The sequence below is a fragment of the Benincasa hispida genome, chromosome 4, assembly GCF_027475165.1.
Source record: "Benincasa hispida cultivar pf3 chromosome 4, pf3_genome.v1.1, whole genome shotgun sequence".
In the NCBI taxonomy this organism is placed as follows: Eukaryota; Viridiplantae; Streptophyta; class Magnoliopsida; order Cucurbitales; family Cucurbitaceae; genus Benincasa; species Benincasa hispida.
The window spans coordinates 30,303,256-30,319,932 of NC_143481.1; the positions used below are offsets into that span (position 1 = coordinate 30,303,256).

Genomic DNA, 16,677 nt, shown 5'->3' on the forward strand with positions numbered 1-16,677 from the left:
TTAATAAAGGTACAAATCATTGTACGAAATGTGGATAAAATAAACTTAATTTTCAAAAATTAAAAAATAATAATAATAATTAAAAAAATAAATAAATAATTATCAAAGGTCATCGCCAGGACAATGTTCCTATAAATCAAGAATTTGTTGATGGGTGTTCCCATAAATTAATCAACAATTTTACCATGATGATGGCAATTAATTAAGGTATGGGTGGATAATTGATACAACCCCCAACAAATGAAATGTTAGAGAGAACCTGACACGACACCAAAGAAATGAATGGGTTGGGGTTTGAAGGGAAGAGAAGCCATACCAGAGAGACAAACGTCAACCCCTAATCTCTCAGCAGCGAAAGTTCCACACAGTATCAACTCCTGCGATGGTAAGAAACCTTAAAAAGAAGAATCCACTAAAAATAGCTGCAATTTAATGCTTATCAAATTAATATTCGACACAATAAATTTCGACTCTTAAAGGTGTCTTTTAGTCGTGAGATTGCTGATGATAATAATCATTGTTTGGAGGCAAAGCTTGATCATATATATGCGTCCATAAGTATCTGAAATTTTTCCAAAAAGAGCATGTTTTGAATTGGTTTGCCATGAAGATTGACAAGTATTTATGTGCTTTTACTTGGAACAAACCTCTGAGGAAAACCCACCGAGGAGCTTCAAACTAATCCAATGGAAGAACAATAATGAAGACGCACAAAAAAAAAAAAATTCAAAACCAAAACCATGCACATTCATAATATGCATGTTCTACATGTTAAAAAAAATATGTATATAGCGAACATGGAACCAGTTGTCATCGTAAAATCGGTTGCTCGGAATTTTCTCCTTTTTTTTTTTCTGGAGGGATGGGGGTGAATGAATCTCAGCAATTATTGTTTCGTTAAAATATCGAATTCCTGACTTTTGCGATGCTATCACTCCCAAGGTTGGTCAGCATATTCATTTTATCTTTTATTGAATAACAAATTAAACATGTCTGTACAAAAAATCAATATCCAAGGACTGTGTAAGCAAAACAAAAATCGACTTTACAGTATCTAAGAGGAGAGACTCATCTGCAATATAGAGATATCTATAAGAATGAACAAGGTCAGAAATTCATCACTGGAATGCCAAGTGTCTCGCGTGTAACAATCATACAGCCCCTACCAACAATCATATTCAATAGCCTGAAATAACAAAGAAATTACATTAGTGCTCATAACTCGTAAACCAGCGATTCTCGCTCTTTCACAATATTACACCAGCGGAATCAAGGCAAAAGTAACATTCACTAGAACAAGCAAAAATTTTAATTTATTAGTTCAATAAATCCTCCAACAATTTGCCAATAGCAAAGACCAATTTGCCAATGCAAGGAAAATGAAGACCGGATTTACTCCGACAATTATGGTTTTCATACGCAGAACGCAGACAATTATGTGACAGAATATGATGAGGTTAAATATCCAAACAAGTTTTATAAAGATATAAATGCTTCTACCATGGATGATACAATTAACAAAGAGATGAAATTTCGAAATTTACAAAATAGAACTGGAAACAACTTTCTTATCCTCTCCCTACGTAGCAGAAAGAGAACACTTTCACCATACAATAAAAAAAAATAGTAGCATCACATAAGTAAAAGTGTCACAAGTAAAAGTGTTTTTACTGACTCGTTAATGGGAAAATAGAAAACACGGTTGTAAACAAGCATAAAATTTTATTGGTGGTCATTTAGTGTTACTGCTCGTCAACAATCAGGATGTTCACGTCAATTCCAATATCCACCATAAAGATAAACTAAGATACCATGTCTGTATACATCGTTCATATTTAAAACCAACGCTTGAGTACGAGCATTGTGCATACATAAAATCAAATGACTTACTTCAACCAACTTTAGCTGGGCGATTTGAGGCATGACAGAGTAGCCTGAAAAGCATTCAGCTGCAATATGCAAAGCCTTCATCGCTTGCCAAAGAGAGACAATTTAGGCCTCAGAAAGCACCAAATTGTATCACGCTTCTTCATCCGCATAATTTTGAGAAGACTTCATGTCCACTACAAAAGAAGATGAAATTTATTGCTGATTCATGACTGCAGAGTTGAACCAAATACACAAGTAGAAAAATATCACACGAGATTAAAAGAGAATGTGTGAATGATACTACAAACAGAATGATCAGATGGAGAGACAGATAAGCCATTTCAAACAAAAACAAGTAACAACCTAAATTTTGTTTCTTATCCAAATAAAAATAATGATAATAATAACTTAGTGAAGGCATGACCAGGAGATTAAGCTCCTCCAAATGTACAGACTTTGCAACCTCCATAGGTAAGTGGCTATCTTCAAGAACATGAACTGACGGTTTTCAACTTTTGACATATATCTAATTTTCTCTTACATTTTCAATCAAATCTCTCTCTCCAAAGAAAGCTAGACAAAGACTCCGTTTTTTCCTTTTTTCGGATGGTAAATATTTCTGAGAACATGAAGTGTGAATCAAACCCATGTTTGAATTGAAATTGAGATACTGATGCAAGTTCTTTCCCTCTTAATCAGATAGATTCATATCTGAAAGAGGTTGACAATAAGTTCACTTTTTTTCTTTAATTTAATTGTTATGCTCTAAATTTCATCTTCTATTCCTCTATTCCTTTTCCCTGCTTCTAAACAAAACAGAGATAGCAGATAAACATGAATAAAAAGAAAAAAGAAAAGACTTATCTCCATAATTTCCTACATTGTTAAAATATCATGGTTGTTTCAGAAGAAAAAGAACTAAAAGAAAAATAAAAGATCGTACAAAAAAGAAGTAAATTACACAACAAAAAGAGCCCGTACAGAGGGACCAAAACCAAAGACTTACAAGAAAGGCCCCCATTATAAATATTAATTATAAGAGACAAAAAAACAAAGAAACGTTCTAAAACTCCTCAGAGAAGGAAACCTAAAGAAGGATTGTCACTATCTAACTAAAGCCCACAACTCTCCAAAGCCTTGAAATGCTTCAGAAAATTTCCTAGTCCAAGCCAAATATTGTAGACAGGAAAGAAAGATACACACCAAAGAGCCCCTTCCTTATCCCAAACGGGCAGATGAACCATCTCAAGCTTAGTTGGCATTTAAGTTCTTCTGTTAAAGCTTTGGTTTGAAAGACTTCAGCGGTTTTTTTAAGATAAGTCTCTTTGCTCACTTTGTTTCAGCTCGCGTTCAAGCCTCTTAATGTTTGATCTGGATTGATTTTATTTCTCATGCTTAGTACTTTTCTTTTCTTTGCATTCATTTTGGTATTTTTGTAATGCAGTTCAGTTTCACTGTATGAGCATTAGTCTCTTTATGTGAATGAATTAGGGCTTGGGAGAGATATCAAGAGGGATGGTGCAACTACCTCGGATTACTTGTTTCTATTATAATTTCTTATTGACATTACTTGTTTTTCTTGTTCTTCCCTAAACTAATGTCACCACATCACTTTTCAACCTCAAGCAATTGAGAGTTGTATCTTGCATCTGAAAACATCATCAGAAATATGTCATTATGTGACTATCATTCAAAAATCCCAGGAACAAAATTCGTTGGGACAAAAGACCAAAAACAAGAATTCAACATCCTTGTTCGTGAACCATAACCACCATCTGGTTAAGTCACAGTAATGCGATAACCATCAGTTCAGCACGCTAGCATTTACAGCTCCTTTTTCATATTTGATACAAAGGAAATTCAACAGGCACTCCTCGTATGCTATCTTGATTGACAATAGTTAATTGCAAAATACAAGAACTCAAATCTTGGAGATGCCACAGCCACTTTCTAATATTACATGGTAGCAGTACAAAAGCTAAGATTATAACCCAAACATGTAGCATCTCTTTAATGGAGATCCTAAATAAGAACATAAAGAGTGAAAACAAGATCCTAAAAACAAATATCAAACATTTTTTCAACATGAGATGGAGAGATAATTAGAAAAAAGTATACATATCGCTCAACAAGTTTCTTAAGAATGATGTATACCTGGAAAGTTCAATAAATTTTCCTAGTTTAGTGATCCACGACACCTGAAAAGAAAGGGGGGGAAAATAAACTCAAGGTCAGACAACTTCTACATATGTGAAAATAGGAAAAATTCATGGGCCTTTTATCTGGAATCAACAAATTTACAAAGATAGAAGTACATTAATTTTAAATAATAATAATAATAATAATAAATAATATATATATATATATATATATATATATATATATATATATAGTTAAACTACCTCCTTGAACGGCAATTACAAGGAATTTTCTTCTCCTCCAAAGGAAATTTGTAATTGTACGTAATTTCTTCACCAGCAGATATGTGTCGTTTTGCATAGATGAAAATTTTCTTCTGACCTTCAACAGTTATAACTTTGGTATAGCAATTAGGCTGCAAACAATATCCATGTGAGGTAGGAAAATAGCCTTCTCAATAAAGGAAAATCACACTAGTTCCCAAGTTACCTCACAAGAATGGTTTATAAATCGTGCAACACCCCCACGCTTTGTAGCATCAACCTAACAAAAATTCATTGAAAAAAAGATCGCTCAACAAGATTTGCAAGTAAGTGGAAGAGAGGGGGCCAGATTACATGGAACAAAGAGAATATCACATTGAAAGAGAAGCACCAAACATCTATAATTTAAAACTCAATGCCACAGTTGTAAAACCTAAGTCCTGTTCAAGTAAGGTTGTCAACAACCCATCCATACTAATTCCAAAAGTAGGATAGTGCTAGAAAAGCTACCAATAGCAGGATAATTTTTTATTCTTATTATTTTATTTTTTGGTAATCATAAAGTTTCTGAATATATAGGTTAGGAGAAAGGTGCGATAGAGGTTGTAGGCATTATACTGACCACATAACCATCATCAAGTCTAAAAAGATAACTGCTTCCAATTCCCATCTTCTCATACTGGCGTTCCCTTATATCAGAAATCTGTCAAATCAATTCATTCACTTCATCATAATAATAAGCATAAAGGCACTTACGAATCAATAAATAAATAAATTCTCAGAATAAGATTACAGAGAAGAGATATTTACCCGTGGGCGAATTAGTTCCCCAACGTATTCAATTACAAAATCCTCTGCTTCAATCGGCTCTAGGGCGACTAGACCCCAGTCATGAATCTTACTACGCTGAAAGCGTAGACGCTTTTTCCTTGCCTGAAATTTACATGCATATGGTATAATAGTCAAAGGGAGAATGAAGTGTACTCCATGACCAACTAATTCTTTAATACCTTTAATTGAGATGCTTTTAAAAGGTCGGCGCCATCTGCAGCAGCAAGAAGATTCCGCAACTTCACTCTATTTGTCCGTGCCGAAAGGCCTTTGCCATTTAACAAATGAGAAGTACTGACATCAGGACCTAATGGCTCAGAGTTAAAATATTGAAGACCCCTATTACGAGCTCTCTCAGCAGGACTTGCTTTCAGTGTCCATCGACGCCATTCCCATCCATTAATTGATGAACGGGCACAACCATCAGATCTAATGGAGAGATTTGATTTCCTAGATTTATCAGACTTTTTCTTTTGAGCTACAACCTTCTTACTTGCAGCTTGCTTGCTAACATCACCTGCTATTGTTGAGAGCTTATTACAAGACAAGGATACCTCATCAATCTTCTGCTTCCTCTTTATTTTCAACACATCCACAGCTGCACAGAATAGGCGAGTAAAAGAACTTGAGAGAAAAAGAAGAATCAAAAAAGATAATAGCAATGAAATAGAAATTAAGAAACAAGTATGAAAATTAAAGAAATAATAACAGTAAAAACAAAAATATTAATAGGGATCCTTACAAAGCTTTTCCTGAGCACTAACTCCACGATCACATTTATTCATAACCTTATCAACATTCTTGTTCACCAAAGGCGAACCTATCATCCTCCCTTTCCCATGTTTCACAGAATCCTTCTTGGCATTATCATCTAAATAGAGAACCAGTGAGCAATCATGCAGGTGAAATTGTCAAAAACATTTGCAAGTTAAGAAATCTTAACACGAAATGGTATACCTTTAACGAGAGGTGACATTTTTAACTTCTTTGTACCACATATGGTTTTCCCAGAAGAATAACTACTGGGTAATGTAACTTCTGCAGAAGTCCACTTGCAGGTGGCATTAACAGACAAGTCCTTCTGCCTTTTATTTTTTGCAATACATTTAAGTTTCAAAGAAGCAATTTCACTGTCTGTAGTCTCACACGCATCATCAGCAGAAACATTTTCTTTCCTCGACTTTTCAGAAGGTTGAATTCGTACAACAGGGCTACCCTCAGTAGCACAATCTGAAGATCCTAACTTTTTCTTTGATGACTTCTTGCGGTAATAAGTATAATTACCAGTTACAAGAGAAGATTCCAAGAAGCGTTTTGATCCCTCCCTTAATTTGTCTGGTACTTTAGAGGCTTCACCACCATCACATGCTCCTTCCTAATGTAAAAATAATACACAAATCAAACGTGTGCAAATAAGAGAAATTTCAAGGATGTCAGCAGACCCAAAGAAACTAACTAGACGTGCAAATGAAGCGGCAGCTGTCTCATGAGAAATATTGGAGTAAGAACAAAAATGAAATCACATCATACCACAATTCCATTAGGATTACAATGTTTCTTTGAAGCAATCCATGAAGTAATAAACTGACGAAGAAGATCATCTTTGTATGATGATGCCCATTCCTTAAGAACAGCATCGTGTAATTTCTGCCTGCATATTGCCAGCATAATGTACCCCTCAATCTTAGGAGAGCACTTATTTGAGCTGGAAGGACGAAATTTACAAGCAGGAGATGGAATGAGAAAGGTAGGATTTTCCTCAAGACCAGGAACTGGTAATTCATTGGAATCTTCATTAAAAGCACAAACTTCATTTGTACAGATTTCTTTGAACACTCCATATAATGAATTAGCAACAGCATTCAGAGCCGTATCACTAGACAGATTGTCCTCTGGCAACACAGCTAGTTCAAGTTCACATGAATTTCTATCGCCACGTGTATCATTTGAATCGCAATGCAGTTCACCAAAGGAGTCTGAATAATTGTTAATACTAGAACACTGAATGGACGTATCAAGAGTATCAAGAGTAACCTGGAACAATAAGAGAAGTCTCTTTAGATTTACTGGATGGGAAAGATTAAAAGATAAAGGTCATTTTCAGCTCCACTCATAAGAACTCTCTTCAATTTCAATGACATATAGTTACAAAATCAAGGAAAGGTAAAGTATCTCCTCTAATCAAGGCCTTAGGAGTACAAGAATGACCTACTCCAATCGGCATGAACATTATCTAAAGAGAAATTACAAAAAACTTCACATTAAAAAAAACTCCAAAGTAGAAGCTGAGAAACAAACTAAATCCAAAATTATCCGTTATTTTTTCTTTAATGAGAAAACCAAACCTTTCATTGAGGAAAAGTTAAAGAATAAAAAAAAAAAAAAAAAAAAAAAAAAAAAAGCCCCCACCAAAATGAGCCAAACTAAAACATACCTTACTTAATTGGATATCTTTTGAGGAGTTGCATGAGCTTGTCACCTCATCCTCGAGGATATCCCGAATATACTCAACCATGGATACCTTTGCAGAGGAATGAAGCTCTTTTTCGAGGTATTCCACGATCCATTTTAAGTCGTCCTTTGGCCTATCACAACCAGAATGACTTGTTGGCCTAGAAGATTTGTGTCTAACAGGAACTGACCGAGATATGGCAGGTGAGTGCACACAGTTTTCTGTTTGTGCTCCCTCAAATTTGGAGACTGATAGGGAATTGACACCATAAAGAGAAGATTCCTTTCGTGGTAAAGCCTGCAAAATAAACAATACGTTATAATAATATCATTTCATTTATAGAAACAAATTTCTTTTCTTCACAAAACATACTCTCTAAATACATTATATGGCCACTCATCATACGATTAGCTTCAGGAAAAAAATACTATTCAGGATACAAACCTCAATGTTGTACAAACTCCTTGAAGCTTGAATCAAGGCTAATTACATCAAACTTTAACAGAACAACACAGGACTTAAAATAAATACCAGAACCAGCAAGCAAGGAGGGCCATGAGAGTCTCATTTATCAGGCAAACACTTCCCTAATTAGATCCATGACTTTTGCATAATCTCTTATGGATAAGAAACATTTCATTAATCAAGCCATGTCCAAAAAGAAATGAACCTATGTACAGTAGCGGAGATTTCAGAAACACTAGCAAATCAGAATTGATCCGATAAAGGTGGTATGATTCAACCATCTCAAAACGGCTTCCATAATGGATGATGATCTCGAGAAGTGATAGAACTTTATAAACAAATAGTTATTTAGAAGAAATTTAACTAAAAATATGTTATTTACATGTTACGTCAATTACTAAATACAAAATGTATAGGTATTGGTCATAACAATTCAACACATATCCATTAACATTTAGGACTAAACTTCATCCAGGCACTCCCTGGTGTCAAATATATTCATAAAAATGCAACCAGAATAGCAGAAAAATATGCTCCATGTGGAGACTTACAGCTTCAGCAGGTATTTTTTCAATCTTCTTGACACGATCACTATATCCACTAGAAGCTAAATTATAGTGAGGACGATAAGACCAAAATCTTTTCCTCCTCCATGCAGATGAATACTCTGCCACCGTATCATAAGAAACAGCATTCCAAACTACTTGTAAGGAGTAGTCAAAAAGCATTCGACAAATAACTGCATGCACCTCCCTAAAATTATCGACGCTGCCAATCAACTTAGGGGACTGAACAGGAACAGCATCAGTAGAAACTTTCTCAGGAACACTAAAGAAATCTCGTGCTTCTGGCATTGAATCAGCAGGAAGATCCCCTCCTCTAGTAACTTCTGGCTGCCAAAATAAAATATTATTATCTATAAAGCAAAATAGAAATATGAAAATATAATCGACTTTTTTTTTTCTTTTAATAGTTCATTACCATTCTATTGTCCAGAGAGCAAACCTTCATAGTCTGGTTGGTTTGTCCAACCTTAATTTGTCTTTCAGATTTCTTGATGGTGATAAAATCTGCAATGATGTTGCCAACAATCTCATCGAGCACCACTTTGCGAGCTGCTTTCATTATTCCAGAGTGTAGTTGGGATGAAACTCCTTCAGAAGTTTCAGATATAAATTTCAGTAAAGAGCAACTCTCATTGGTTTTGAGATCAGATGAGAATAGAGGTGGAGTTATTGCAGCTTTCCATGCATTCACCGCAGAAAATAATGTGAAGGGTCTAAATTTGCTTTCGACATGGTATATCTACATCATAAAAATTGATGAACTACAGTAAGGAAAGGTTAACCAGATATTGAACAATTGATGACATCCAGTAATACATTTCAAATGAAGGCAGATGAGAAGATTGATCAAATAACTGAACCGGTTACATCCAAATATGCATTCAAATAAAGACAAAGATTGGGAAAGTATTTAAGAATAAAAATAAAATAAAATAATCTTGCTTTCCACAGCAATCCAGGAAAAACACGTTTAAGCAACTACATCTAAAAGATGTAAATCTCTTATTTTCTTATAGTTTATTTTCACATATGCTCCATTTTAGAACAAAAAGTTAGTTTTCCCTCTATAAGCAAAGGCTGTTGAATACTGATTTCATGAGTCACACAATTATAATTCTTGAAAACAATTTTGCATGCATAAAAAAAAAAAAAAAAAAAAAAAAAAAAAAAAAAAACTGTTTTGGAAACTTCTCCTGACCAAGTTAATTTGCTCAAATGTGGAATTCATACAGAAATCAAGTGCCTAGGACAATCTTATAAGCCATAGAAACAGATGAACACTGTCCACTTTTCATTTCCACATTAGTAAAATTCTAAATTCCAGAATAATAGAAAACGCTAGTTATTATCAACAAACGCAAGTTTCATGAGTGTTTTGCTTGTCAAAAAATAGAACATTATAAAGTTTCTATGTAGCAATAACTTCAGAGAAAGTCAAAAAAGATTATATTGCCGTTCAATCCAGTTAAAGTGTATCATGGATAAAGCAGTAAAAGGGTAATCCTTGGAGTAGATTTTAGATTGAAAGGAACCAAAGAGTTCTAAAAGGAAAAGTCTTAGACAGGTTCAATAAGTTGTATTTTACAAAATGGGGCAAATTAAATTAGTTAATTCATTTTTTTAAAAAAAAAAAAAAAAAAAAAAAGCCTTTATCTGGTATTCTTACTAGACTTTTTCCTAATTATGCTTTCAATGTAGTTAACTTAATTGGGAGCCTTTTTTGAAATGGTTGTTGGTCCCATTGGAATTGTGTTCTTGCTTAATTAAATGGTCTAAAAGCTGTTGGGGGTTCTCTTTCTTTTTCTCTCTCACTTAAGTTATCGAAATTGGGTATCAAAGTGAAGTCTAACATTGTACATCACTTACCCAAGTCATGAGATATACAGGCTACCAACACTCGAAAGGAAATTGGAGATGTGCTTAGACTGCTGCCATTGTACCCCCCCCCCCCCCCCTTTTTGAGAATTTAATATAATTAGGCTATAGATTCTAGGCTGGGTTATAAAAGATTTGCATTGCATTGTAGCAAAAATATGAAAAGGTATCTCTTTCAAAGTGGATGGATGATGGCATCAAAATTTTCAAAGATTTACGCAGAGTTGCTAAGCACAATGGGCACCATTTTGATCTCCAGCTTACCATAACTGAGTCCTTCAAGTATCCATGCTGATGCCAAGAATATAATTGTAGAAGAGAATAGGGTCCATGTTTCCTCCCAGTATGATCCTCAATGAACCAGCATGCTACTTCAACTGACTGGAAAAATTAAAAATAAAAAAATTAGAAGTTTAGAGAAGAGGAATAATAGTTTTGAGTACTTCAGAAAGCAAATGTATTGTATAACTTTCTGGAGTAGTCAACAGGAAATGATTGCCTACCGATGGAAGATTCGAAGTAGTCAAGAAAAATGCTTCAGAATTTGAAGCCTGTTTACAGCCACCATTTTCATATCCGAGACCTAGAGGACCAGATTGCAACTCATGACAAAGAGTCTGTGGATTCGCATACCCCACCAAACCCTCTTGCCTATGCATAGCCAAATCATTTTTACAAGTATCAGAATGAGCTCCATTAATACCCATGTTGGAGAAGTCCACACTCAAATATGCAAAACCCGTTGCAACATGATCAGGAAACTGCTTAAAGTACTTGAGTGGTACAGGATTGCTCAATGCTCCATTTAAAACAGGATAAACAAGAAGCTCATCTGGCAAAAAACCAGTAGATAATCCTTCATGAAGCTGTTCTTGGATATAAGGGCCACACATTTGACCTTGTTCGTTAACATACATCCAACCACTTACACAAGTAAGCAAAGAATACCCAGAGAAACCCTTATCTTGAAATGAGGAGCCCTCCGAACTGCAACATTCTGGAAGATCAGGGCTAGTGCCATTTAACTGGCAGCTCATATCCACTGATGAATATGAACCATTTTTTTCATCAATATCGATGCAACATGAAGATATGCAAGCACTATCCCTGCATCTGAGTTTTTGTTAATATAAAGAAGTAAGACAATGAAAAACTGTTGGAAATGTGGAAGATATAAGGACGAAACATTCTACAAGAAAAGACTTAGCATATTATCATCACAAATACTAATCGTTGAGATAGCATACCTAACATGCAGATCTGTCAAAGTCCAAGCACCTTACTCTAGGAACTAGAGAAAACACGGGACCAGACCCAACACCATGCTAGATACATGCCTCATTAAAGAGTGCAAATTTTTATTCTCTATATTAGTTTTTCCATTAATTGTCTGTGAGATTATGATAATTGATACTATTGTTTTCTAAACAGTGATCTCCAAATAGTATATGCAACCATCTGTCTTATTACTACACTATGGATGTACCCTCACATGCAAACTTTCCTTGGAAACATGTATATGATTCAAAATATTCTTGGTATATTGATTGAAGAGACAGAATAGTGCATGAATTTCTTTTTAATAATTGTTTTTTTAAAATGAGTTAACTAGTATTAGATGGAGATTGGTTTGTTTGTGTGGTTATTAGTTAGGAAGAATTTCATTGTATACTTTGATGGTTTCTAGTTCAATAAGCCACCTCCACAAATAGAGAAGGATAGTCCCTCGTAGCTAGGAACTACAGAAATTCGAATACAAATTAGGGGAATAGAGTTTCCTTTTGTAAACCTTAGAGGCTTAAATGCTATATTGCTTTTTTAATTTTTTTTTTAAAAAAAAAAAAAAAAAAAAGAAAGGACCTTTCATTGATATAATAAAAAGAGTCTATTGCTCAACATACACAAAACAAGAGCTGAAAATAACATTACAAAAATAAGATAAAGCAAGTTTAACCGAGAATTAAAAAGCATTCCAATTCAAACTAGTGTTCATAATAGAATAATATGAAAAAGTCTTGGAAAGAGAACACCATGTGGACCAAGGAAGTGATTTGTCATGAAAAACCCTATGATTACGTTCAAACCAAATTTCTAACAAAAGAGCTTTAATTGCATTGGACCATAAAATCTAAAAATTAGTGGCCAATGGAGGACCAAAAAGTTTGATGTATGTTTTTCCGAAAAGAGTTGTCAAAGGTCCATGAAATCTGGAAAAATGAGAAACAACGCCACCAAGATGATTGAGAGAAACAACATTCTTTTTTTAGTACAATTGGGGGGTGATTGAGAGAAACAATATTCAAAAAATAAATGTTGCAGATCTTCACTATAAGCTATGTAATAACACCCTCTATACTATCGAATAATTCCCTCCTAGAACTTCTCATCCTAAAAGTTAAATATTGCTCAACCCATAGCAGATATCCTGCCCTCAAACTTCATTGATATAGCTCCAACTTGATTTAGAATAGGTGGGAAAGTGGTCCACAAAAATATTTAATGAATGCTCCCAAAAAGTTACTGCAACATGTATATATATAATTTTTCTCCAGGCAAACCACTCTTACAGGGTTAAAAATAATAAAAAATAAAATAAAATAAAAAACCTTAATTTTTCCTTGCAGAGGTGGATCCACAAAGTAGAGACACGAGAAAGCAAAGTCCAGCGAAATCAGAAAATTTCAAACAACCTCCACCGAGAAACAAAACTCTCAAAATGAGCATTTAGGAAATAAATGAAGCAAGTACCTTCTGCCTTAACGGACAGCTTACTAACCTACCCAAGTCATAGTCCACTTAATATAACCTTGAGGGAGAAAAGTGGTGAGACCAAATAAAGATTTTAGGAGGAGAAGAGAAAAATACATACTAAGACTACATTTATGATGTATTGTTTCAGAAGCCTAAAGTACCTCTGAACATGATATTTCTTCACAGTACTAGGACACTATTAGGCCTTCAATTATATTTCAATACCAACGTAAGGGTAGGAAGGGAATTCCTCATGTTAGTGAGAGTGGAACATCCTCCTCTGACTGAGAGTAAAATGGTGGGGGACAACAGTTAGTTAGGGAGAGTGGGAATATATGTAAGAGGGGAAGTCAGAGAGAGGGAGCATTCATTTTGGTAATTTCTTCTCGAGAATGTGAGGGAGAGGGGACTCAGCCTTCTATACAGGTTAAGGAGTTGTAAATTGCCTTAGGGCAAGTTTCCTTTCATTGAATAAGACTTTAGGAAGCTAGATACCCTTCAATTACTTCGACTGGAAGTCTCTTCAAAGACCCTTTGTGGAACTTGGTTGATATAAATGTTACGATTGTCAATCCATCATTGTTTACATTTTCTTCTTATTTTTTAATAAGAAACATAGCTTTCATCAAAAAGAGGAAGTATACTAAGTAAGATCAGGGGAAAGAGCATTTGATTCTTATTTTCTTTTCCATGCTTCTTGATAATTCAAATCACTTCTCCATGCCCCTTCTTTATATTTCCTATATTGAAATTACTTTGACTCCTTATCCCAACCCCACAACAACAAAGAGGACAGAAGATGAAGTAGAAATAAAGCAGGTTGGAATTAGATTTTCAACCCCAATAGATTATCTCCTGAAGATTATCCAAGCAAACCTAAAGCTGTTTAACCAAAGAAAGCTTCACTCTATATGAAAATCCTAGATAGGGACCTAACCTTGCACTTACAGGTATGTTCATGACTACACAAATACTTATCGTGCCTACATATACCTTGAGCTATGCATAAACATAAATGTTGAAGAGAGAGGGGTGAGATATGTAATTTATAGATTACCTGCAGAAGGAGCGTCCATCTCTGCTAAGCTGTGAAGATGAGGGAAAACAATCATATTTACACTCACGGCCTAATATATCTGGATCTTGATGTTGAATGTCTGTCACTTTACGCCTTTTACGTGAGAATAAGGAGTTGTCATACTCATGGTCATGGAGAAGTGCTGTTGCAGAAACCATGTCCCAATAATATACTGGGTAGGAACCTAGATTTGACTAAACCTGAAAAGTCTGCAAATGAAATAAAATAGAAACAATGCAGCATTATTAGGAACTAAACCATAATGAATAGGGAAACAAGCTTATGATATAAAGCACACGGATGAAGTTCATAAAATGAAGAAGCCAAGATGGAAGGGAAGATGAATGTTTCTCGTAAGAAGGCTTAAAATACAAGGCAGCTTTTTAACCCTCCAAGAACGAGAAGTAGAAAGCACGAGACATGGTAGGGATGGAAATGCCAATATACTCTCAAAGAACATAGTTGAACAATGAAAACTAATAGAAAATGAGTATTCCACAGGTGGGACGCTTCCCCATTTCAATAAGATGATCTTCTACAAGACAAAACAAAAAAATTCCAATCTGGAATTTTTTTCCTTAGTGATGAATTTTAATAAATTGAGAAGAAAGGAAAAACTTAGATAATGTTCAAATATATAAAAATACATACAAGATAAACTAACTGGTCAAAATTAATGAAGTTGAACAACGGAAAAACCTTAGACATATACCTTAACAAACAAAGTAAACACTGAAATAAAGGGAAACAAAAAAACTCTAATAGAGAGAATTAGCAGTCGTAAACAAGCAGACGAACAGATAGGAAAAAATGACGAAAAAAAGAGAGATGGAAGAAGAACCGGAAGAAAGAGAGATAATGCGATTGGTATACAAGCAATCATCTACAAAAGGTAAGCTGGAAACCGGATATCCAGCGTAAAGGGGAGGTTAAGAACAATGGGAACAATTATACAGGCCTATCAGGAGGAGATCTGTGTTCATCTTTAAGAATTCATCGACAGCAGCAGTGACAAACTAATCTTGAAAGAATGATTTGAGGTTGAGGTAGAGGAATACCTTTGGGTAGACGACGAACATGGAGTCTAGGGCAGGGGCTAGAAGTCGATTCTTCCCCGTCTTCTCCCGTCTCTCTCTCTACCAACGGATCCTGACCTGCGTTTGTTTTTTCCGCTTTCTTGACGCGGTTTTATTTGCGATTCGGTTCGTTTGTGGACCGACCCAATCGAACCGGTTCGGAAACGGTCGGCACTGTATTCTTTGTATTGAATCGAATTGAGCTAAGTTAGCCTCATTACCTGCCAGTGGCCCAAGGGCCGGCCCAAGTTCATCTTAGGATGGATTCAACTTGAATCTAAAATGCATAGTCAATAGATTTGATATTAGACTGACAAGAGAACAGTAAATTTTAAAATTTTCATTTGAAAAAATGGGAAAAAAGTTTTAAAATTATAAAAATAGTAAAATAATTTATATAAAAAAAATACTAATTAATAAATGACCACCTAAAATAACAAAATTAAGTACAAACGAAAATGCAAATATACATTGCTTCAAAAACAACATGAATACCACAAATACATTCTAGAACTACAAATATACAATATCTAAACATTCCAAAAGCAAAATTAAAAATCACCCAATATGTTCTTTAATGCTTCTAGTTATCTATATAACGCGTGTATGCGAGGGAAGATAACAAGCAGCCTGTATCTGATTTCTTAAAGCAGATATTTCATGATCTCGCTCCTCTATAGCCTTCATTAGGAGATTTATCTTCGTTTCCATCTCTGCCATGGCTAACTTAGTCATTATATCGGCCATCACGACAGACACTACGTTGAGGTATGATTTTTCCTTTGATTGGTTAGAAGCATAAGTAGAGTTATCAAACAAAGAATTTTTTCATATGATGATCTCGCCTTTAGAAGATTCCATCAGTTGCTCTCAGATTTTCTCTGCGAAGACAAAACCTTATTCTTGCTCTTGCATACTCTCATTTGAATGGTTGTAGATGACAAGTCTTGTGTAGGTGTTACTTGCAGCAGTTGCTTTGGATGCAACTTTCTTTGGTGTCATTAGTTTACTTGGATGCTGAGAGAGATGAGAGGTAGAAAGGTCCCACTGGGCGTGTCAATTTGTTCGCACGAGATTTCAAGGGAAAATTATTTCGTGGAATTTGAACTTTGTATTCGTATTAATTTTGTGGAAAGTGAGTACAATCTCTAATACATAGTATTTTGATGCTTTCAAAATAAACTATAATCTTTAAGCTAGTTGATATTCTTGAACGATCGGCATCTGGGCTTGTTGATCTTCTTGGGTGATCGGTCTTTAGGCTTGTTGATCTTCTTGGATGATCGTCCTTGGGCTTGTTGATCTTCTTGGA

General features: G+C 34.9%; 1 protein-coding gene across 6 annotated transcripts; it reads right to left on the minus strand.

Moving 5' to 3' along the window:
- Window positions 1-943: 943 nt before the first annotated feature.
- SDG25 (SET domain protein 25) lies at window positions 944-15,455 on the minus strand. Of its 6 annotated transcripts, none has more exons than XM_090313289.1 (18): window positions 15,348-15,455; window positions 14,269-14,498; window positions 10,964-11,567; window positions 10,725-10,841; window positions 9,025-9,324; window positions 8,571-8,912; window positions 7,537-7,851; window positions 6,633-7,136; window positions 6,060-6,477; window positions 5,845-5,973; window positions 5,282-5,700; window positions 5,082-5,204; window positions 4,894-4,974; window positions 4,498-4,551; window positions 4,272-4,423; window positions 4,024-4,067; window positions 1,891-2,063; window positions 944-1,186 (listed from the first exon to the last, which is right to left on the minus strand). In XM_090313289.1, exons 2-16 carry the CDS (start codon window positions 14,445-14,447, stop codon window positions 4,046-4,048), a joined length of 3,759 nt encoding a protein of 1,252 aa, XP_090169415.1. In that variant the 5' UTR covers window positions 14,448-14,498; window positions 15,348-15,455; the 3' UTR covers window positions 944-1,186; window positions 1,891-2,063; window positions 4,024-4,045. The 6 variants fall into 6 exon arrangements, with proteins under 6 accessions (XP_090169415.1, XP_038886069.1, XP_038886070.1 ...); XM_039030141.2 differs by having other exon boundaries at window positions 9,001-9,324; XM_039030142.2 differs by having other exon boundaries at window positions 10,964-11,573.
- Window positions 15,456-16,677: the final 1,222 nt, after the last annotated feature.

Coding starts and splice junctions, on each gene's coding strand:
- SDG25 (XM_039030139.2), bottom strand. CDS start 14,447: ATGGTTTCTGCAACAGCACTTCTCCATGACCATGAGTATGACAACTCC. Junction 4,975..5,081: donor GGGAACTAATTCGCCCACGG/GTAAATATCTCT, acceptor TTGATTTGACAG/ATTTCTGATATAAGGGAACG. Junction 4,552..4,893: donor GACTTGATGATGGTTATGTG/GTCAGTATAATG, acceptor AATTTTTGTTAG/GTTGATGCTACAAAGCGTGG.